This window comes from Schistocerca nitens, chromosome 5, assembly GCF_023898315.1.
Source record: "Schistocerca nitens isolate TAMUIC-IGC-003100 chromosome 5, iqSchNite1.1, whole genome shotgun sequence".
NCBI classification, from domain to species: domain Eukaryota; kingdom Metazoa; phylum Arthropoda; class Insecta; order Orthoptera; family Acrididae; genus Schistocerca; species Schistocerca nitens.
The window spans coordinates 450,339,820-450,364,762 of NC_064618.1; the positions used below are offsets into that span (position 1 = coordinate 450,339,820).

Here is a 24,943-nt window from a genome sequence, read left to right on the forward strand (position 1 = left end):
TACATAAACATCTAAACGATTGTGAACCCTTTTATAACACTAGTAAACTGTTGCACATAATTCAGTAATTTCAAAAATGAGTCACCACCCTGTGTGAGTAAAAAGTGAACTAAATTGAATTTTGGTTAATTGAAATTGAGTAGTTATCTTCTTTTGCAGATACAAAATAGCACATCACTTACTATCATAATCTTCCAAACAACTTATTAATCCTATTTACAAAACCAAATAACTTATTACACCTATTTACAAAAGTGTTTCAGTTAGCTGACCATAAGATACTAATCCTAAGCTGTTAATAGCATTTTACTGCATTTATTTTGACTCCTTTATATTAAATCTGTATTTATTTATGTGGACCACCAACCATGGTACATTCATGGACAACTGTTCAACCATGTTATTGGTACTGACTGTTAGGAAGCCATGATGCTCATGCTGTATGCTGCCTTGTTGATAGTGCCAGCATTTTCACATCATAAAGTAAGATGAGAGTGCGAATCTGTTGCTAAGATGTTGTGACTAATGTAACTCAATAAATAATACAAATTCAGAATTTCTGAGTAAGAACACAATTTATTTGTGACTTCAAACAAGTAAATAGTATTGATGCATTCACAGTACGTGAGTGATCACGAGTCATTTACTTTACTTTACATGAGGCAAGGGCCTTATCGACCACACACCTGCTCTATGAGCCTCTTCCACGTCTGCCTGTCCAATGCACTGTTTGTCCAGTTGCTGTTGCTGTTCATCCTAGTTGTATCCTCCTGAATGTTATCCTGCCATCTGATTCTGGGTCTCCCTCTTCCTCTTGTTCCATCTATTGTTCTGCTGAATGCCATTCTAGGTAGTCTATTCTCTGTCATTCTTGCTATATGGCCTGCCCAATTCAACCTTCTCCTCTTGAGAACTTTGACGATGTTACGGTGTTTGTACAGCCCTCTTAATTATTTATTTCTTCTTATTCTCCATTCCATGTTATTTTACATCTACATCTACATCTACATCTATACTCCGCGAGCCACCTTACGGTGTGTGGCGGAGGGTACTTATTGTACCACTATCTGATCCCCCCTTCCCTGTTCCATTCACGAATTGTGCGTGGGAAGAACGACTGCTTGTAAGTCTCCGTATTTGCTCTAATTTCTCGGATCTTTTCGTTGTGATCATTACGCGAGATATATGTGGGCGGTAGTAATATGTTGCCCATCTCTTCCCGGAATGTGCTCTCTCGTAATTTCGATAATAAACCTCTCCGTATTGCGTAACGCCTTTCTTGAAGTGTCTGCCACTGGAGCTTGTTCAGCATCTCCGTAACGCTCTCGCGCTGACTAAATGTCCCCATGACGAATCGCGCTGCTTTTCGCTGGATCATGTCTATCTCTTCTATTAATCCAACCTGGTAAGGGTCCCATACTGATGAGCAATACTCAAGAATCGGACGAACAAGCGTTTTGTAAGCTACTTCTTTCGTCGATGAGTCACATTTTCTTAGAATTCTTCCTATGAATCTCAACCTGGCGCCTGCTTTTCCCACTATTTGTTTTATGTGATCATTCCACTTCAGATCGCTCCGGATAGTAACTCCTAAGTATTTTACGGTCGTTACCGCTTCCAATGATTTACCACCTATGGCATAATCGTACTGGAATGGATTTCTGCCCCTATGTATGCGCATTATATTACATTTATCTACATTTAGGGAAAGCTGCCAGCTGTCGCACCATTCATTAATCCTCTGCAGGTCTTCCTGGAGTACGTACGTCGTATACAGGTCCAAAAATTTTCCTTAATACTTTTCTTTTGAATATTAACAGTTTTTCTTCATCTTTTTTTCTAAATATTAATGTTTCACATCCATATAACATCACAGGTATAATGGTCAATTAATATAAGCGGATTTTGAAGTTACTGCTAAGTGATCTTTTTCTTAGAATTTTGATGAAACTAAAAAGTGTCTTGTTTGCTGTTGATAAATGGGAATCTGTTTCTATATCTGTTCTGTTGTTATTACTAAAAAGACTTCCTAGGTACTTTATGTGGTCAACAGTCTTGAAATTGAATCCATCTAGTCAGAGGTGCAGAGAGTCATACCAGAGACTAACAGAACTGTGCCACTTGGCAGGAATAGTGGATCCACTGTTTCAGCTAAAGAGAACACGATACTCCTGAAGTATTTGATGAACTTCTACTGCCACATAGATCCCCCGCCTGAGTTGCTTCACAGCATAAAGTGTTAATTGTCAGTGTAAACAGCATTTCATAACTGGAAGCAGCGTATGCACCAAAAGGAAGTTCCAGCATATAAAACTCTGATTCTGACTGTTGTGGTAAATATGGTGGGATTTCCTCTGTACTTTGGTACGTGGTTTTCTACTATTGTGTTGATCACCATTTTTATCTTTCTGACTTCTACCATTCTCCTACTTAATATGGTCTTAACCCACCTGCATATCATGGGCCTAATGCCATGCTCCTTCTGCAGTTCTAATCATGGATTTTAAGGTTGTATTGCTGAAAGGCCCGTAAATATCCAAGAAGACGCAGAGAGCAATTTCCAGAAAGTGTAGTGCTTTTTCCATCCTCCCAACAAGATGGTGAAGTGCTGTTTCACACGATTTATCTGGTTGATATGCATGTTGGTTTACATGTACAGGAACGGTAGTTAACCTCCTTTCCCTAACATTCACATTAACCAGTTTTTCTAACGTCTTTAAAAGAGAAGAGAACAGACTAATGGGTCTCATATCCTTGACCTTGGTATGATCAGTTCTTCCTGGCCTTCGAATGGAAGTAACCCTCGTTATCCTCCAGGCATAAAGAATGACTCCTGCTGCTAGACTAACCCAAAACAGCATAAATAGAACTCTAATTAAACTCTCTCCTGCTTTTGGCAGTTGAGCAAGAAAGATTCTATCTCGGCCTGGTGACTTGAGTAGTTGAAACATTCCCACCACCCACTGGATTATTTTGAAATCAGCACCTTCTCGGGCAGATTTCCAGTTCTCCCTTTGATTACCTGTAAACCAGTGCCTCTCAAGGATGGAACGTTGGTCTATGTTGCCTGCCAGAGTACATTGAGGGAAGTGAGTCTTGAGGAGCACATAAAGCATCTCACTCGCTTTCCTTGTATATTCACCATCCTCCTTCCTTAGAGTACCTTCTGAGTAGTTGATATTCTTCTGAGGAATTTTTGAAGTTTGGAAGTTTGTTGTAAGTAGCTGTGCCTTCACTTCCTCATTGAATACCTTTCAGGATGATCCTGATAGTTCCACTGTCTTAATAGCAAAGTTGTATTTGCCAAGCCCCACGCCCCCCGTCCCCGATGTTTTCCCCATTTTCTCCTTCTTACTAGGTTGAACAGTCTTCTTACCTGCTTCCTTTGCAATTTGAGGTTCCACCAAGGTACATTCATGTTTGAGTGCTTCTTGGTAATTGTGCAGTTTCCTAAAAACCAGGTCACAATGGCAGACATCACTGGGTCTCATATTTCCTCAAAAACTCTGGGAATCCTTATTGAAGTTCTGATTTCAGGTAAGCATGAGTTGAGGTCTTTCCTGTATAAGTACCAGTCTGTTTTCCATTAGGCTATAGTCTGTTTAACATTCAGTTCAACTTCAAACTTAATATATATGTGGTCAGATAAGGTTGGTCCCAATGCCACATGCCATCGTTGCCCATTAGAATGGACACAACAGTTATGTCAGTTATTTCTTCCCTTCTTATTTTCATGAACGTATGTTCCCTGCCTATTCAGGATCTGAAGGTTGCTTTAGAGAAAAAAATTGAAAAGGCACTCACCTCTGTTGTTGTTGTCGCTGCTTCCCAGGTTGTGGGCAGTGATATTGCAGCCAGCTAGCAGTCGCTCATTCTGCTGTGAGCAGCTTTCTACCAGTCTCCTCACTTCCTAAAAAATAAAGTAAGCAGAAGTCATTGCAATTTCCCTCATGCTTCCTTCCTCACATTTTTTTCCTGGTGGTAACTAAGTCTCTAAAACTGCAGTGCACAATCAGCATGAATGAAATTCAATTCAGAACATAATGCATGTTCTGCAGTTCTAGTATAAACCAGCTTGCCTCCAGTTTCTGCTAGAGCTGAAATGCCTCGTTTATGTAGAAAGAATTTCTAGATCAGGGCCACGTCCTCCCCTTGTCTTCCCAGAAGGCTATTCAATGCAGCAGTTGTCCCTTTACTGTGTTGCAGGTATATCTTCAGCACTTGCCAGCATGCCACCATGGCCACTTCCAGTGCCTTTGATTATCCTGATGGCAACCTATGGGAACACTAAGTACAATTTCATTTCCTGTTGTTGCATTGCCAAGAGATTGTTCGCAGACTCCCAGCATAAGGGTTTGGTTGTCCAATATGTCAAGACATTCTGGTACTATCCCTTATTTTCTCAAACAGTATTGTTGGAAGAGTATCCTTAAGACTTCCTGGTATTAAAACTGATACCTTGTGGTTTTGAAGAGCTCAGCTTCTTTCTTGGCCAGCAGCTTCACTTCCTCCGAAGGAGATATATTGGCATCATCTCCTTAAGCCAATCCATTGTTCCCATCCCCTCCCAGATAAAGATAAGTTGCATCCCCCTCTCCTCAATTTTCTCAGAGGGAGCCATATGAACAAGTTCCATCTGCGGCAAGGTGGTGTTGACCAGTGTATATCCCTGCTGGATAGCAGTCATCATGTAAACCAAGTCTGCACTACTATAGACCTAATTCCATATTTCCTGCCTTATCTTTTTCTCAACATGATTATCCTGAGAAGTGAGAGGGTTATACTCCTCCCTTGTTCTCTTTTTCCCTGTCTTAGAGGTAGAAAGGGTCTGATTACTTTTCACTCTGAGACAGTCCTTTTTTGGAGGTTTTAGGTTCAAGACCTTTTAGTTCCCTCAATTTTTGTTTAGGAAGCAACTCTTTACCTTCCTTTCATTCCTTTTCTTTGGGAGGTTTTTCACCTCTGAGCCCCAGACCTGGTCCAACTTCTGCATGGTAATTTCCCCTTGTTGGACTGGGTATTTGAGGTCTCATCATGTGTCTCAGTTTTTTCCATGTTCTCCATTTTGGTCTCATGAGAATTGAGAATATTTTCAGTCAACACCATGCAATCACACATTATGCAAATTACTCAGGCAGGTCAGCCAGTATCCCTGAGGCTCGTCCAATGTAGCATCAACTGAAATAAAGACTTGCACTTGGGGGCCAAACTTCCCCGAATGGGGCCTCCTGGCCATCAGTGCCATACGATCATTTTTTTCCATTAATGCCACATCTTTCCATGTGTCCCACACCCATCGGCATGGATTGCATCACACCTTGGGTTGGGTTTCTGAGGAAGTGGGGTAGAACTATGGGATCAGATATTGTAGAGATGGGGCATTGTAGGACACTCTTCATCTAGTTCATCAACTGAGGCCTGTCCATCATGGGAGACCCTGTGTCAATAGCTGTGCCACCACTGGTATATCCCTCAGCTTCTTGCAAGCATGCAAGCCATTCCACCTGTACAGACAGTGCTTCTGCAAGGTAGTGTCCTCTGGAGATGTACTGCCAGTAGTTACTCTTTGATGTAAATACAGCTTACCTTGTTTGAACTGCCAGACACATCTGCAAACCTTCTAGGCTATATGACAAAGTACGCAGAAGATTAGTTGGATAAATCTGCATAGAGAGAGACAGAGTTTACATTCCAGAACACATAGCAAAATGTGCATTGGTAGTTGTCACATCATAAGAAATTAGAAAAATTAAGTGCTGGTGCAGATGTTACAAACAATAGTGTACCTAAAACTATAGATAAAACTGGGATATAGATATCATACACTATAATATAAATGTTTTAAATATTGAATACTTAAGTGAAAAAAGCTCTAAAATAGATTAATTGCAAATCTTTTGTCTGAGTTTAAGAATGTTAAAATAATTTATTTACATGGGCACTTGCTTAGTGAAGGTACCATAAAAATCGTAAATAAAGCTGAAAACTTCAAGACAGCTACCAGATTTTGTAGGAAAAATAAGTCACAAGGAGTTTCACAGATACTTATTTGTTCTGATTTATAAGGGGCAGTCAAATGAGAATAAGGCAGTTGGGAAAAATTAAGTAAACTGTTTATTATTTCAAAAGTAATCACTGCAACTGTAAATATGTTTATCCCACTGTGAGATAAGACAGCCAATGCCTTCATGGAAAAAGTTTACATTTGCCAACAGAATCATGATTGAACCCAAGAGTTCACCTTTTCATTCAGTGCAAACTGACAGCCATGAATGAATGTCTTTCTCCAGGACTTAAAAAATGTGGTAATCACATGGGGAGAGATCAGGACTGTGTGGAGGAAGTAATTTGTAATTTATTTGCTTGAAACATGTAATTACATGCATAGCAATTGGTAGTACAATACAACAGTATACAATCTAATTTTACTTTATAATAGGAACTTAAGAATGTAGTCCAAATTATTTGAAATAATAATACATTAGATTTTAGTTTCTACAGTAGGCTATAGAAGCACTCCACAATGAGCCACAATTTTAGATGTTTTTTGAACATCTGTCCAGTTATTACCTTCAGTTCATTTGGCAGTGCATTGAAGTATTTTGCTCCATTAATATATGGACTGTTTCCAGTTTTTTTCAGTCTTCTGTGTATCATATGGCAATTTTGTACTTGTCTAGTATTGTGATCATGAATTTCTGCATTACGACAGGTATATTTCTTATCTTATAAAGTTAATACTATTGTTTCAAACATATACATTGAATAGATAGTCAGAATTTTAAATTCTATAAACAATTCCTTACATAATGTTCTAGCATCTTTTTTGCCTAATATTCTCAAGGCTCTTTTCTGGAGTTTAAATACTCAGTCTACATGAGTTTTGGAAGCCCCGCCCCACAGTGCAAGACCATATGCTAGAAATGGATGTATTAAACCAAAATACATCATCCTCATTGTTTGGGTATAAGACTTCTCAGTGGAACTTTTGCAGCATAGTCGAAACAACAAGTGTGCCAGCTCTCCAGAAGCCATGATGACCTTTCTCTTTGATGCAAGAGCCCACTGATCACTGACTTTCTGGAACACAGTGGCACAATTAAAGCACAGGAGTACATGCACACTTCCGAAAAACTGAAGTGTGCCTTCAACTCCAAACACCCACAAATGTTGGCAGACGGCATAATTCTGTTGCAAGATAATGGCCGCTCACATGTTATCAAGGTTGTGTAGACTACGCTGCAGAAGTTTTTCTGGGAAGCCCTTATACCTCCTCCATACAGTCACAATCTCTTCCCATATTTTTGGAGTCCTGAAGAAAGGCACTTGTGGCCATCAATTTGCTTTAGACAAAGAGGTGCATCCCTGGGAATAATCGTGGTTCCATAGGCAACCACAAACATTTTTCCATGAAGACATTGACCATCTATGATTGCTTTGTAGAGTTACAGAATCTAAATGTTGTTATAAAGTTGATACATAAAATCCAAGGGAAAGTGACAACTGAGAATTTTCTATGTATATTTCAGGGTTTGCTAGAACACCTCAGTAAAGAAAAAAATGTGAGTGTTGCTGATTTCAACATCAATCTGTTGTGTGAAAACTGTGGGGCATCAAAATTCATTGACTTAGTATAATATATGGTTTAAAATAAAAAAATTTGTGACTTTACCAGAGAAAATGCTTGGTCAGCTACATGAATTTACATTGTTGTAACAAATTATGTGTTTGAAGCTACATATAGATTTTGTTTGGATTTGGTGTCATTCATTGAGCTGCCTAGAGCAAGTAGGAAAATTCTAAGTAAATAAAGTCGAAGTAAAAGAAAATTTAATCAAAAGACTCGAGTTTATTTCGTGGCAATCTAATGGGACTGAATGGTACTTTTATCAGAATATTTCAGTCACTGTAAATTTTTAAGTAATTTGGTAAATGTTTTCAGTGTAACATTTCCATGTGAAACTTGTTTTAATAAAGTGGCAAAAACTTAAAATGGATTACTAAAAGTATAGAATTCTCAAGTGCTAAGAAAAGACAGATACTCAAGGAAGTGAGATATAATAAACACAGACTTTTGAATATGTTAGACAATGCAAAATTACATTTAAGAAAGGTTGTCAAGACAGGAAGCAAATGAAAAATAATGGTTTAATCTTAAGGCAAGAGAATAAATCTAAGGAGTGTGGTCAGCTGTGAAAAATGAATTAGATATTAAAGCCTAGAGTCATGAAATTTGTAAAATTAAACTTGGAAATGAGATTATTGCAAATCCAGCTCAGATTTCAGAATTCTTCAATGAGTTCTTTTAATGGGTGAAATCAGGTGTCAGTGTTGCAGACTGTAACAAAGTATATCCCTTTGAATTAAATCAAAAGTCTGAATGCCTCGCAACATTTAAAACAGTTTCAGCAATAGGTGTAGAAAATGTTATATTAATGCTGAAAAACAAAAATTCTGCAGGTTGAACATGGCGTACCCATGAAAGTCCTAACATTTGTGTGCAAACTAATAGGCTACCCACTACCTATAATAATAAATCAATCTTTTGAACATTGATGTGTCCCATAGACACCGAAGTCCAGAAGAGTCAAGAGAGGAAACAGAAAATTATCATTCCACCTCCTTTCTTCCAGTCCTGTCAAAATTAGTTGAAAAAAAACTACTGCCATCCAGAGTCAAAATTTTACTGGAAAATACAAGGTTATTTTGAAAAATAGGTTTGAATTCTAGCTTGGAAATAGCTCTACAGATGTAATTTACAAGTTTGTTAGCAAAATTAGCAAATTATTACATTAGAATAAAGTTGTAGGAATATTTTGTGACCTCATAAAAGCCTTCGACTCAGTAAATTGTGAACTACTTATCTATAAACTTAACAGAACAGAACAAGGGTAGTGCTCTACATTGACTTACTTCAAACTTATGCAATAGAAAACAAAGAGTGATTGTCTCTTGAAAGGCAGAAAATTGTTCTTACAAATGTGAAACAGGGACACAAGGTGTCCCCTCAAGGTTCTATTCTAGAACCTGTTTTGTTTTTGTTCTACATTAATGATTTACCCATCAATGAGTCAGAAAACATCCCTGTCTCAATGAACAAATAAAATAGAAACACAATTTGAGCTCTATGGATTATAGAGTAGCTGTGGTATGGAAAATACCTGAACATCACAATATCCATATGATTCAGCTCAGAACAAAACAGGACAAATCCCAGGAAATTAAAAAAAAATAGTCATAATCAAGATCTAGAAGAAGTGGATTCTGTGAAACTTTTAGGATTAAGCATAGGTTAGAATTTAAACTGGAAGAAATGTATTGAGTATCTAGCAAGCAAATTATGTAGCTTTGTTTTGCAATTTAGTTAGTGCCATTGTCATTAACAAAAGGAAAATCACATACCGCAGCTACTTCCAATAAGTTGGAAGGCACAGTATTGTTAATGGGGAATTCGAGCAGCATATTGCTTATACTGAAACTACAGAAAAGAATCATTACAAATGTGTGCTGCACATCCAAAGAAATCACGATGCTCATTGTTTAAAAGTGTGCAATCATTAACAGTTCCTTCCCTGTACAGTATTCTGTGACATGATTATATTTTTTCATAGCAATTTAGAATTATTCAAGGAAAACTATTGTGATCACTCATATGATACAAGAAATGAAGATAATATGATGAAAAAGATAGATTGCTACTCATCATGCTCATCATCATATAGTGGAGATTGCTACTCATCATGCTCATCATCATATAGTGGAGATGCTGAGTTGCAGATAGGCACAACAAAAAAAAACTGTCCAACAAGTAAGCTTTTGGCCAAAAAGGCCTTCATCAGAATTAGACAACACGCATGTGCACACGCACACGCACATGCACACATGCAAATGCAACTCACACACAAAAGTGCACAGTCTCGGGCTGCCGAGGCCCAGTCTGGACACAGTTCACGCAGGTCATCAATGCCCATATGATGCTCAGAATGAATATGCTATTCAAGCTTTTGCACCAATTTATCAGTCACCACAGACATTTTTGTGTTGCTACTAATATTTCTGGACTTGAACATGTCCTGCAACGAATAATAGCTTTGGTTTACACTTACTATCCTTTCTTGAAATTCTACTGCTGTCCTGTTATCTTCTGTTATTATCGAACATAGATATTTAAACTTTTCCACTCTTTGGTAACCTTTCTCTCTTCTATCCCTACTAAGATCTCACATCATCATGTACATTGTTTTACCTGTGTTCACTTCCTGTCCTAACTTCTGCACTGCTTCTTCCTATGTGGCATAATTATCCTTCAAAGCTCTTGACATTCCTTGTAATTAATGCTACATCATCAGCATATACCACTCTCTGGGTTAAAAAGTAGGGCAGAGATCACATCTCCTTGCTGCAGCCCCCACCTGCGTGGAACTCTCCTGAACAAATCTTAATATATTCTGACCTTGCAAACTGTTGCTTTCATTTCCATTTATGTCAGCCTCACTAAATTGTAAATTCTTTCATACTTTGGAGAATTTCATTCCTGTCTAGGCTGCCATACACTGGTTTAAAATCAATATACAACTGATGCAGTTGTTTGTCATATTCATAAAATTTTTCTGGTACCTGCCTGGATCTATTTCTCCTAAATTTAGCCTGATAGTCTCCCAGTATCCTTTCCACCCAGATCTTATGAAACACTGTGTACAATGTATGTAAGAGAGTGATGGCACGGTAATTGCTGCAACCTCCCGTATCACCTTTCTTTTGTAGTAGGCAGATTATCCCCACTCTCCAATCCTTAGGCATTTCTTCCTTTATCCATATTTTCTTTATTAATTCATTAACAGCCAGTGCCATCTTCTTTCCTTCAAATTCTAATAATTAGATTACCATGCCATCTTCTCCTGCTGCTTTATTATTTTTTAAGTTTTTAATTGCATTCTTCACTTCTTCTGGGTCTGGTGGTTCAACTTTCTGCTCCTCTGCTTCTAATTTCAACTTAAAATCTAGTTCCTCATCTTCTTCAGTCAAGGGTACCTCTCTGTTACCTTCCCCTTTCCATCAAGTAACTCAGTAACATACTCTTGCCATCTTTATACTTTGGAAGACTGCTCTCAGTTGGAATCCTCTCTTCATATCTCTACATCTTTCTTCGAACTTTGGTATCTCATATTGTCCTTCATTTCGACCAACTCCTCTATCTTGCTCCTTTTGTACTGCACTTTCTTCACCCTACATAACTTACCTGCTCTTGTCCTCTTCTTTTTATAGTCTCCGAGCACTCCGTGCTGACCTATTTCACTGTTCTTTGGTATTCTACTCTCTACCGTACTTCTTCTGCACGTACACTGATGATTATTTTCAGTATCTCCCATTACGTTTTCACATCCCCTTCCTTCCATGTGTACTTTCTTGCCTCCATAAACTCTTCTAGTTTCTTCTTGTATTTTTCCTTTAATTTGGAGACTTTTTATATTGTGTTTCACTTTTCTGCTACCCTTTTTGTTTCTTGCCATATTTATCTTCTGTCTATATATGACCTGCAGTAAGTAATCATCAATCTCTCCAGTTCTTTGGGGAAGCTTTAGTCCCTTGCCATTACTAACTTCATGTAAACTTTCTTTTCCTGTTACGTTTCTATACACTTCTTCATTCTATAGTTTTGCATTCAGGTTCCCAAGGATCACTTTTTCATCATGCCTTTGAACTTTGCTGATTTCCTCCTCCAGTTTGGAGAAAAATGCCTCATTCTCATCTTCATCTGAACCCTTCAGAGGGGCAAAGGCACACATGATTATAACATGAAACATTGTTCCGTAAATCTTAAAGAACACAACCTGTCACTAACTGCTTTGAAACTAATTATGTATAAGAAAGCCAGTATTGTGGTGGCTTGTATTCCTCCCACTATACATCAGTATATGTTTCCCCAGTGCACTCATTCCCTGTCCTTTCCGCCATTTTTCTTGTAGTGAAGCTATTTTCACTCTGTACTTACGCATTTCTTTTCTAATTTCTTGGAATTTGCCAGGTCTCTTAAGCGGTCATATTACAAGCAGATGTTTTAGCTATGCGGCACTTTATATGTAGTTTCTTGCTGCATTAAAAGAGGATTCTCAAGTTGCAGCACAAAACACTTTCTTAACTTCACAAATTCCTGATGATGATTGTTCCAAAAACAACAACTGAAAGATCATCTGATTTCACTTGAAATATCAAACATAATGTTTACTGACATGATAACAGATCTGCAGGAAGCATAATCTCATATGGCTGTAGGGCAGTGTCTGATGAGTGATCATGCTGCATGGAGCAGCATTGTCACAATGACAGTGCAAAGTAGAGCGGAGCATCCTGGCTTGCCTCGGCGAGTTCCATTAGATGGACTATGTGCAGCTGGCTCCTGGCCTCAAACTGCAAAAGCAACAACTGAACTGCACTGTACTGGATCTGGAACTCAAACCAGAACTAGCCTGGTGGAGGCTGAGCCTGGCCTTTATGTACCCCGCAAGTAGAAGTATATGTGTGTCCACATGATGTGTGAACGGTATTTGTTCTTCGATAGCAGTGCCGTCATTTTCCTGGTGCATGTGGTGCTTGGAAGCATAGCTGCTGCCTTATGGTGGAGCCTGCAGAAAATGATATATAAATATACTGTTGTATACAGTACTGTGTCGCGACACGTGATGCCCAGCTTGTATGACTACACAATTGCTGGAGGAGAGTCACTTTGCAGATGATGGGTAGGCAACCCTGCTTGGCAGAGAAGTCAAACTGGCAGTGGAAATATGCACCCCATGACCACTTACGAAGCTTTAACATCCCTTCCCACTTACGGAGCCTGCTGCATTGTGGTGAAGGTGCAAATCAGCAGAGCAGTGTCCTGCATGGCTGATGAGAGGGAGCTTGTTTGCCAGGCATAATGACTCTTTTAAAGACTGTTTGAGCTGCAGCATGTGGATTAAAACAATCTGTGGCGCAGGAACCATCAAAGGCACTGGAGCCTAATGTGTTGCAGGAGCCTGACAAGTAGGTGCTGGATCAGCCCAGACACATGGGCGAGTGACAGCAGTTATCAGTGGCAACCTGTCTCCCTTGACATTGTTTTGCCCTACATCTGGACATCAGTGATGAACTATCTCCCTTGACATTGTTTCACCACCAGCACTGACCTCGAGAAACCCTATGGAGTAACAAACAAACATGCAACTAGTAATCAAGTCCAAAGCATTGGAAAGAGCCACAAACAATTTACAAAAACCAGAATCCTTGACTTGACATAAACCTCTGAGTACAAGATACAATGAACAATCCTGCTGAGTGTGAGGTGTAGGACCCATGACATCGGGTACACAAGAATAGAAACTGTACATAGACATTGCCTAACAACTACAAAATGCTCAGTGCCATTTGTCTGAAAATACAGAATTGAACCACTAATTAACGCAAGAAAATGATCCCAAAATATCCCAGAAAGGGAATGGCAACAGGAAAGGCAGGGTGTTGGTGGAGCTAGCAGTGAAACTCACAAGGAGGCACAATCTAGGTCCCAGAAGAACACATGACAAGATCAGCTGTGCCAGCTAGGACATCGAGGTTGGCAGGAACAACAGGTGCGGCCACATGGATGGCCACGGCATTGCCAGTGGGAATGACTGGGCTGGCCACAGGAAAGGCTGGGATGGCAGTGAGGGGACCAGTCATGGTCACACCGGTGCTGAACACACAGATAAGACAGCTGGCACCAGCACTGACGTGGCTGCTGAACTGTGGTGGGCCAGTCGGAACAGGGCTGGTGGTGCAAACGCTGACAGTGGGACAGATGTTGTCGCATACAGACATGGAAACAACTGGAGGCTGGTTGTCATATAGCTACAATATGGTAGGTCAGCAACTGGAAGCAGTTAATTCTGTGAATTATGTGGGAGTAGGTATTAGGAGTAATTTCAAATGGAATGATCATATAAAGTTGATTGTCGGTAAAGCGGAATCCAGACTGAGATTCATTGGAAGAATCCTAAGGCAATTCAATCCAAGAACAAAGGAAGTAGGTTACAGTACACTTGCTCGCCCACTGCTTGAATATTGCTCACCAGTGTGAGATCCGTACCAGATAGGTTTGATAGAAGAGATAGAGAAGATCCAACGGAGAGCAGCGCGCTTTGTTACAGGATCATTTAGTAATCGCGAAAGCGTTACAGAGATGATAGATAAACTACAGTGGAAGACTCTGCAGGAGAGATGCTTAGTAGCTCGGTACAGGCTTTTGTTTCGAGAACATACCTTCACTGAGGAGTGAAGCAGTATATTGCTCCCTACGTATGTCTCGCGAAGAGACCATGAGGGTAAAATCAGAGAGATTAGAGCCCACACAGAGGCATACTGACAATCTTTCTTTCTACGAACAATACGAGACTGGAATAGAAGGGAGAACCGATAGAGGTACTCAAAGTACCCTCCGCCACACACTGTCAGGTGGCTTGCAGAGTATGGATGTAGATGTAGATGTTTTTTTCCCAGGGTTCTAATTCCTGCTTCTCATGTCGTGTATCCCTTTTGATACAAGCAATTCTGATGCAGCTTTAAGTTCCACCAGTGTGTGGGCAGTGTATAACCATTAGTTTGAAATGTGGCTTGCTATCATCAATAGAGGGTGGCCACACACCATCACTATATTTTATAAATCACAACTGTAATTAAACACGCATCAAAAATTATTGGAATACTGAAGATGGAAACTCATAATGATAAGATTATTTGTGTCTCTATGGTGGATTCCATTGTTTTGTCGCTATTTACATAATAAACTAAATTGTTTGTAACATTTTCTTTTATTTGTTTAGTTAGAAAAACAATCTGTTCATTATATTGCAGGCAGTATCGTTTTTCATTTGCAGCGTTACAAGTGTGACTTTCATGATGGGTTCAGATGTTACAATTTATGATAAATAGTAATGGTAGTAATGTTAACAATTTTTTAACTATTGAAGCTCCAGGCATGGTTTTATGTTCAATGAGCTCATCCCACTGCCACACTTCCAAAATTGCCATTGGTTTTTCTCTAGCATATTTATAATGAATTGTACATATTTTTCATTAAAATGATGTTAGTGATGACATTCCAAGTCAAAGGCCCCGTCATATTAGCTCATCCCGTGACCATGCTCCCAGAACACACCTCTCTTTCTGTGTGGAAAAACCCTGATGACCGCTGGGCCTTGTGGCTTACTAGCTGCTTTTACTTGCACTCAGCTCACCTGTCACAGTCCGTCCGGCAGCTGGCCACCCCAACAAACATTCACGCTGGACTACCCGACCTGTCATATTCAGTCCATATTGTGGCAGTCGAACCAGCTGCTTGTGATGTTACAACGGAGCTGGCAATTGGAAGACTGACCACAACAATGACAGGCTTGGCTCCAACAGAGGGCCAGCAACAGACAGACTAAGGACATGACCGATGTCATCTCTGACAGACTAAGCGACAACATGAGGCCTGGCCAAAATGGGTCCGGCAGAGAGATGACGGGGCAGATGTCACCCCTGACAGGCTTGGCAGCAGCAGGATGACCAGCCATAACAGAGCCAGCAATAGCAGTAGGGACGCTGGGAGTAGTGCCTGCACTGAGAGGCCTGACACCACCGACGACAGAGTCAGCAACTGATGGTGTCTCAGGCGAGGGCTGGGCCAAGAGTGGCAGTACAGCTGTCGTGGAACTCTGTGGACATGTTACCAAATACCACATGGTAAAACAACCTGACTGAAGGTGGCCCAGCTCGCTAAACACATCATTCTTGGTCATCCTGTCTGGACATTTTTCACGTACATGCTCACTCAAATGTAGAGAAGACTGTTGGCCAGGAACCCATAATGACGTGTGGACATGCAACAACTGGAGGCGATTGTTACTTCAACCAAAATGCACATCCCCTGTTCCCCCAATAAGTTGTAGTCTATGCCCTCCAGATGATAGTCTGGTAAAAATTGACAACACAGATGAAAGATTTCTGCACCTGCAAGAAAGTGAGCACTGCACTGGGAATTTAATGCGCTGTGGGCTATAAAGTGCAACTCCAACTGTTGATGATACATGGCCCAGTCCTCCTCCTGGCCATCAAAAGTCAGAACTTTGGTGCATAAATGGAAGCTTTTGCAGACAAAACCTGAATTTGTTGATCTTGCAAGTGAACAACATGAGACAAAGACAGCTCCACTGATGGGACACATTGCCAGTCATGAGACTTGAACTGTCACAGAAATGTGAAAAAAGTTCTAACTAACCACTGAAAACAAGACAGACCAAAAACATCAACTAAGATAATTCCTTTGGCAACAACACATGAATGGAAGACATCATATATGAAACAGAAAGATTGTCAGAATATTCACAGAATGCGAACACCAAAAACAGGAATATACTGCCCCATCAAAACAAATTGACACATAAGTGAAAATCCATTTGCTTGAAACCTCTCAACCAGTGATAAAAACGGAACGCAACTCCATAAAAGAACATATACACAGTTTAGTTTAGATTATATTAGATTTACTTTCATTCCAATTGATCCGTAGTGAGGAGGTCCTCCAGGATGTGGAACATGTCAGAAAAACAACAATACATGACAAGTATTTACAACTAAAACAAATAAGCTAATGTACCATTCCACAGGTCCCAAGTGGAATGATCGTCATTTTTTAATGAACACTAAGAGTCATTTTACAAATACTAATGCACTGAATTTAAAATAAAAAAGTTTTTTATTTATTTATAAGGTAATACAACTACTGTAATACTTATTTACAATGAACACATTACTGCACTGAAATTGTGCAGAAGTTATGTTGTACTTATATACAAATCAGTTGGTTTTACTAAGAAATTCATTAATGGAGTAGAAGGAGTTGGCCACCAATAAATCCTTTAGGCTTCTCTTAAACTGAATTTCATTGGTTGTTAAGCTTTTTATGGCTGCTGGCAAGTTATTGAAAATGTGTGTTCCTGAATAATGCACACCTTTTTGTACAAGACTAAGTGACTTTAAATCCTTGTGAAGATTATTCTTATTTCTAGTATTGATTCCATGAATTGAACTGTTAATTTGAAAAAGTGATATATTTTTAATGACAAATTTCATTAAGGAATAAATATATTGGGAAGCAGTAGTTAGTATCCCTAGTTCCCTAAACAGGCTTCTGCAGGATGTTCTTGAGTTCACACCACATATAACTCTCACTGCACGTTTTTGTGCCCGGAAAACTTTAGCTTGGCTTGATGAATTACCCCAAAAAATAATCCCATATGACATTATGGAATGAAAGTAAGCACAGTATGCCAGCTTTTTCATTTTTATATCCCCTATGTCTGACAAAATTTGCATTGCAAACAGAGATTTGTTAAGACGCTTCAGCAGTTCTGTGGTGTGCTCCTCCCAGTTGAATTTATTATCAAGCTGTAATCCCAAGAATTTAACACTGTCCACTTCTTCTATCTTCTTGTCATCGTATGTTAGACATATACTCTTGGGACACCCCTTACAAGTTCTGAACTGCATGTAGTGTGTTTTTTCAAAGTTTAGTGACAAAGAATTGGCTAGGAACCAGTGATTAATGTCCACAAATATTTTATTGGCTGATCTTTCTAAGACTACACTTGATTTGCTATTTATTGCAATGTTTGTATCATCGGCAAACAAAACAAACTTGGCATCTGGTAATGTTACTGATGAAAGGTCATTGATATACACAAGAAAAAGTAAGGGCCCCAAAATGGAACCTTGTGGGACCCCACATGTAATTAGTTCCCAGTTGGATGATGCCTGATAGCTTGATACATGTCTCTTTCCTAATAACACCCTTTGTTTCCTGCCAGAGATATAAGATTTGAACCATTTTGCAGCATTTCCTGTTATACTATAATATTCTAGTTTACTTAAAAGGATATTGTGATTTACACAGTCAAATGCCTTTGACAGATCACAAAATATACCAGTTGCCTGCAATTTTTTGTCTAATGAATTAAGCACATTTTCACTGTAAGTGTAGATAGCCTTCTCAATATCAGAACCTTTTAGAAATCCAAACTGTGACTTTGACAGTATGTTATTTGAGATAAGATGGTTATAAAGACGACTGTACATTACTTTTTCGAAAATTTTTGAGAATGCTGGCAACAGTGAAATTGGACGGAAATTTGATGCTATTTCTTTATCTCCCTTCTTAAACAGTGGCTTAACTTCAGCATATTTCAGCCATTCAGGAAATATTCCACTAATAAACGACTGGTTACACAGATAGCTTAATATGTTACTTAGCTCAGAATCACATTCTTTAATTAACTTTGTTGATATTTCATCATACCCACTAGATGTTTTTGATTTTAAAGATTTTATGATGGACATTATTTCTGTTGGGGTAGTGAGGGTCAAATTCATATTATGGAAGTTACTTGAAATGTCTGGTCTAAGGTAAACCATAGCAGCATCTACCGAACCTGACAACCCCATCTTTTCAGTAACAGTTATAAAATGTTTGTTAAAAAGTTCTGCAACACTATACACATCTATCACCAATGTATCATTTACTCTTAATGCTATTTGTTCCTCTTCATGTCTGGTTCTACCGGTCTCCTCCTTCACTATATCCCATATTGTCTTTATTTTGTTATCTGATATGACTATCTTTTCCTCGTAATATATTTGCTTTGACATCCGTATTACAGTTTTTAATATTTTGCAGTATTTCTTATAATGTGCTATAGCATCAACATTGGAAATGTTTCGGATTGACAGATACAGTTTTCTTTTTGTTTCACAAGATACCCCTATTCCTTAAGTAATCCATGGCTTCTTTGTAGACTTTGCTCTAACCTTGGTAAGTTTTGAGGGAAAGCAGTGTTTGAATAAGGTAAGCACTTTATTATCAAAAATGTTATATTTTTCATTCATGCCATGAGCACTGTAAACATCAGTCCAGTGAATGTCTCTGAGGAGTGTCCTAAAATAATCAATTTTTGGCTTACTGATTACCCTCTTGAGCTCAGATTTAACAGATTTTATATCCTGTAAGAATCATAAACTGCACATGAAAACAGTCTTGTCACCAATCTCCCCTATGGCAGACGAGGAAAGAGAAAACAACTGCAACAGTGTGGACACAAATACATAGCCACTTTTCTGTGCATCACTTTATATGTGGTTGCTTGCTGTGTTAAAAGATGATTCTCAAGTTGCAATATAAAACACTTTATTAAATGCACAAATTCATAATGCCATTTGTCCCAAAAACAACAACTGACAGATCGTTCATGATCACTTGAAATAACAAACACAAAATTTACTGGCATGATAACAGATCTGCAGGAAAAACGTCATCCCTTATGGCTGCAGGTAGCATCAGATGAGAGATCATCCAGCATGGAGTAGCGTAGCCATGACAATGGTGTGAAGCAGAGCAGAGCGTCCTGTCTTGTCTTGGTGAGTTCCATTAGAGGGTCTAAAAATGTAGCCAGTGGAACTGCATAAGCAACTGAACTGCAGTGTACTGGAACTCGAACTGAAACTGGCTTGCTGGAGGCTGTGCCTACTTGTATACACCCGGCAGGTGGAAGCATGTGTGCATCCACAAGATGTGTGGGTGGTATTTGCTTTTTGATAACAGTGTATGGTGCGTATGCTGCTCGGAAGCATAGCTGGTGACCCCTGGTGAAGCCTGTAACAAATGGTGTATAAACATACTGCTTGTGTACAACACTGTGTCATGACATGTGATGCCCATCGTGTACAAATACACAATCGGCAGAAGAGAGACACTTGCAGGCAATGGATAAGTGAGCTTGCATGGCGAAGATGTCGGACTGGCAGCAGACATATGCAGCCCACAGCTGATGTACAAAACTTTCAGGATATCCATTTTCCTTCTCATTAACCTTTTTCTTTGATGGGTCACATCTTGTAATCTGTATCCTCCTGAGGGCAATGTGTGTTACCTGCAAAAATTTCATCACCCAGCCCCTGACCTGGGGCTGGGGGCAAGATTTTCTGATGGGATTTACTCCCCAAGGGGCTGGCTTCCCTATGCCCATAGAACCCCCTCCCTTGCCTTATGTGAGACATGATTTTTCTGGCTCCTCTACTGAGGCCTGCGTGGTTTTTGTGACTCAGCTGGTAGTTATGTTTCTGCTGTAATAGCCCTCAACTGCACTGGAGCGCACAAACTCTCCTATTCAGCACTGAAAGTGCTTTCAGATAAGGCTGTGTATCATGGGAGTGCATTATCAGTAGTCTTGTTGTGTAAATGTAGCTGTTTTTTCACAAAAAAGTTACAGAAATCTGAAAGTACTGCTGCGTTTTAATAGCCATAGTTTTATATCAGTTAAGTTTGTATTACCAATTTTTTGACATGTGTTGTGTACTCTAATCAAAATTGCAATAGTGAATAAAAACAGTAATATTTAAAAGCAAACATGAAATCATTGAAAAAATTGTTTTTATTGTACACCGTATATGAATAGATTATTTGTGAATGGGTATATTGTTGTTTTTATGGCATCTGCAGTGACGTAGTCTTGTTGAAGTGCAAATTTTGCTGCTGGTTTGTGGAGTAGGATCAAATTTATTCACTTGGAAAACCTAAAATTCCTTTCCTCTTTATATAATTAAATTAAGCATTATGATCAAGAATGTCAAATGCTTTAACATATGTGTAATGTTTCAGCATTCATTTCCTTTCCACCTATAGGTTTTATGATAACTCACCTATAGGTTTTATGATACTCACATAGAGCAGATATTCACATGTGTATGTAGCCTGACTGTAGCACTGTTGACTTGTGTTAGTGAGTTCTTGGTTATCAACTGCAGCAGTGTGTTATGAAAGAGCTTCTCAATTGTTTTTGGGATATCACTAAGCTGTGTAGCAGGCCTGAATATATTTGTGTTATCTGTAGTGCTCTTTTGGTGGAGGGTGGACAACCTTAGCAACTTTTGAAGATTGTGTAAAGTATCTGTAGTTAAGGACTGATTCATAATGAGAATCAGAGGTGCCATTTGTATTAATAATACAGTTTGAAATGTCCAAAACCCGCAGGGCTATTTCTTATGTGAGCTTAATGCTGATATGATTTCACCTCGTATAAATTGTTTGAGATCCAGTGATACACTGTTATATTTGTCATTTCAGGAACTGTACACATTTTGAGTTCCAAAGTAAATTTTGAGAACTTTAGCTGTCTTGTTAGACTACCATGGATTTTATAGTGTTGGCATAGGATACTTATGTACTACCTAGCTGTAACTGGCTGGAATATTTAGCGTATTTGTTTTCTACTTGTTTCTAATTAAGTGCTGTGTCCCTGCTTCTTATTGATTTGGAGACATAGTCATCATTCCTCCTGTTTTCATCAGTTATAATTTGTTGATGGATCTTATTGTACTGTTAGACATAATTTTGCATTTCTAGTAATTCAGTTTTTAAAAAAAAATGAAAGAAAGGAGGGGATGCAGAAATATTTTCTGGAGATTTTTATACTAGTTGCATGCCAATTTTCATTCCTAGTCAGTTTTAGTATATGTTGATAGGTCGGGAAAGCTAAGACAATATAATAATGGTATGGTTTGAAAGGTACTGAACATGCTATTTATGTTTGTCCTGGTCAACACTTCATTCCATTATTTTCCATTTCTATAGGCAACATAAAATTGTAATATTTCTCTTACTTAGGTGTCTGCTGCTGCACAATTTGATGGGTAGTCTTTACTGTGAACATTGATCCAGTGTTAACAAGAAAGTGTGAAGACCATTGTAGCCCATATTTAATGCCTTAGTATTATACGTGAGTTTTTTCTTGATTAATGACCTAATACAAAGAAATTTTAGTGTCCCTTATTCTCAATTATGTCACCTGAAGGAGAGTAACACAGAAATCATACCAAATTCACTTGAACGTAGTATTAGCCATTACAGATTCCTACCATCAGGCTACTCAGTGGAGTTGGATGAACACCTCTCTGAGACTTCACACTTACTAAATGATTCCTAGAGAAAAGAAGTGCTGCTCTCCTTTGAATTTTCTCTTTCTCCTCCATTAATTCTATCAAGCAAGTGCCCCATACTCATGGTCAGTAGTTATGTGTGTGAGCTGCAGTTCCTTGGAATTCTTCCAGTAAATGTCAGTCTTGTCACCTGCTTTCCTACGTCTAGTTTATGCTTTGTTCCATTTTAGGTCACTCTCAACGCATATACCCTGGATCCATGTATTCCCTTCCATCTAATATCCATTTGAAAGTAACTATCTCTTCCTTCTGCTTTCATATTTCCTGACTTCCCATCTTCAAAACACTTGTTGAGTAAAGTATTTCATGAAACTAAAGGCAGTGATATTCTGTTTCAGGTAATCTGCTTTTGAATGTTGGTCCATCAAAGGATGGAATGATTCCAACTATATTTGAGGAAAGATTAACTGACATGGGCAAATGGCTTGATGTAAATGGGGAAGCTATTTATTCTACTAAGCCATGGAGTGTACAAAATGACACTCTTACTTCAGGTGTTTGGTATGTATCAATCTATGACCAGAGATGTTTTACAGTTCAAATATCTTCATGAATTAAAATTAGAGCCAGAAATTAAACAGTACCATCAGGCACATACAAATATACTAAACAGGAAAGTACATATGAAAAAAATGTTTGAACTGATGAAGTAGACAGCACATAGAAGTGTGTGCTTGTGAATTAATATTGAAAAATAGTTCACTTTTAATTGTAACTGTATATAGATCTCCACTGAAAAATTTTGAAGTGTTTATGGGGCATACGTATTTCTTACTATCCTGTCTATGAGACAACATCAAGCCATTATAGTTGGTGGTGATTTCAGTACAGATTTTCTAAAGAATTCTGATAGAAAAGATTATCTGGAAAGCTTATTACAAACCTACAATTTGATCACATTAATTAACTTTCCATCATGGACAGATAAAGATAGGAGGACCCTAATTGATAATGATTGCCTCAATCATATACAGGGCAAGAAAATAACTATACGCCCTGTAATGAATGCTCTCTAATCATGATGTGCAGGTAGTTAGGGTAAATAAGATGTTGCCTTACAGTATAGATACTTTTCAGAGGAAATTAATTACAATAAATAATTATTGTAAGACAAAAATTTTTAAAAATAGTTTACCACAACGAAATTTATAATGAACCAAATGTTGATATAAATTTTAATCAGTTCCATAATAAATTCATATCATTATTTGACAATAGCTTTCCACATAATCTAACCAGAAAGGATATTAAACAGCCATGTAAAAACCCATGGATCCCTAGAGGGATGAAAGTACATTGTGAAAGAAAAAGGGAAATATAACTGTTGACAAGAATGAGTGAAGATCCTGCAGTAGTTGCACACTAAAAAAACTGCCCAAAGTACTAAGAAAAGTTATTAATATAGAGGAACATGTACATTATGTCAGAAATCAGTAATAAGCACTGTTGTTTCCTAAATTTGTAATTCCTCACTAACTCAGGGCACTGTTCCAGAGAGATTGAAATATGTCATTGTTAAACCCCTCTATAAGAAAGGTGATATAAGGGATGTCAAGAACTACTGACCCATTTCACTACTGACATCATTTTCCAAAGTAGTTGAGAAGGTAATGTATTGTAGAATAGTATTCCACCTGAGCACAAATAATATCCTCCACAAATCACAAACTGGATTTCAGAAGAGTTATTCAATTGAGAATGCCATTTACACGTTCGCTCACCAAATTTTACAATCACAAAAGACCACAAGCTGGTATTTTCTGTGACCTACCTATGGCATTTATCTGTGTGAATCAAAATATTCTCCTGGATAAATTGAGGTTATGGACTTGGCATGATCAATCAATGGACAATGTCATATCTAACCAAAGAATGTGGGAAGTTATGCTTGATAATTCAAGCAATGTTAAGTGGAAGAGATTGTTACAGGGTTTGACAAACTCAATCTTACGTGCACTGTTTTTTATAATCTAAGTTTACAATCTTCTGTCAAATATACAACAAGCAGAATTAGTTCTTTTTGTAGATGACACTAATATTGCAATAGATCTAAACATACATACAGCAATGGAAGAAACGGTAAATAATGTTCTTAAAGATATCATTGAGTGATTTTTTTCTGTGAATGGTCTCATTCACTATTTCAAAAAGACACAGCATATTCAGTTCTTCCCACCTAGAGATACTACACTAATGAAAAGTGTAACACCTAGTGAGGAAATAATAACTTGGCTGCAGTCTTCAAAATTGTTAGGTGTCCATATTGAAGACATCTTGAACACGGCAGCAGTCAACAGCTGTAGAGTTATGGATATAATGGGAATAATATTGCCTGCCAGTAGCACACCAGAAGTTCATTCAGACCTTTATCTAGGTTTAGACAGATATAAACCTTCTGAGGAAGACAGGTTTATACCTGTCAAAACCTAGGTAACAATTTGAGTAAAATTTGGTGTACAACTGGTTAGCTGTATGGTTCCCCTTGTATCCATATTGATGAATTGATGAGAATTTAAATTTGGAGGGGGGGACGACACTTTTTGAAACTCCTAAAACAACTTAGTTCAGCCACATTTTCACTTCAAATCATTGCAAATCTCGGGCAGACACAAATCAGCAAGTTGACATATTTCACTTATTTTCATTCAATAATGTCATGTGAAATAATGTTCTGAGGTAGCTCATACTTATAATTTTTTTTTTTTTTTTTTTTTTGGGAGGGGGGGGGGCATTGCTAACCCACTGTGATGCACGGACTTTTTTTCTTAATCAGGAGAAGAAAACAGTCTTGCTGCTATATTGAAAGTACTGTTTATTTATTCATCAATGACATGCATTTCACCTAATTCAAGGCGTCTTCAAATTGGCCTACATTAAAATACAATCAAATCTAGAATAC

The 24,943-nt window shown here is 38.4% G+C and overlaps 1 protein-coding gene across 1 annotated transcript in view; it reads left to right on the forward strand.

The window, feature by feature from the left end:
• The window catches only part of LOC126259895 (alpha-L-fucosidase-like), a 138,555-nt gene that overhangs the window by 95,203 nt on the left and 18,409 nt on the right, over positions 1-24,943 (forward strand). The window contains exon 7 of the mRNA XM_049956974.1: positions 22,383-22,545. Within this exon, the coding sequence (XP_049812931.1) occupies positions 22,383-22,545 (163 nt within the window). The remainder of the gene's footprint in view (positions 1-22,382; positions 22,546-24,943) is intronic.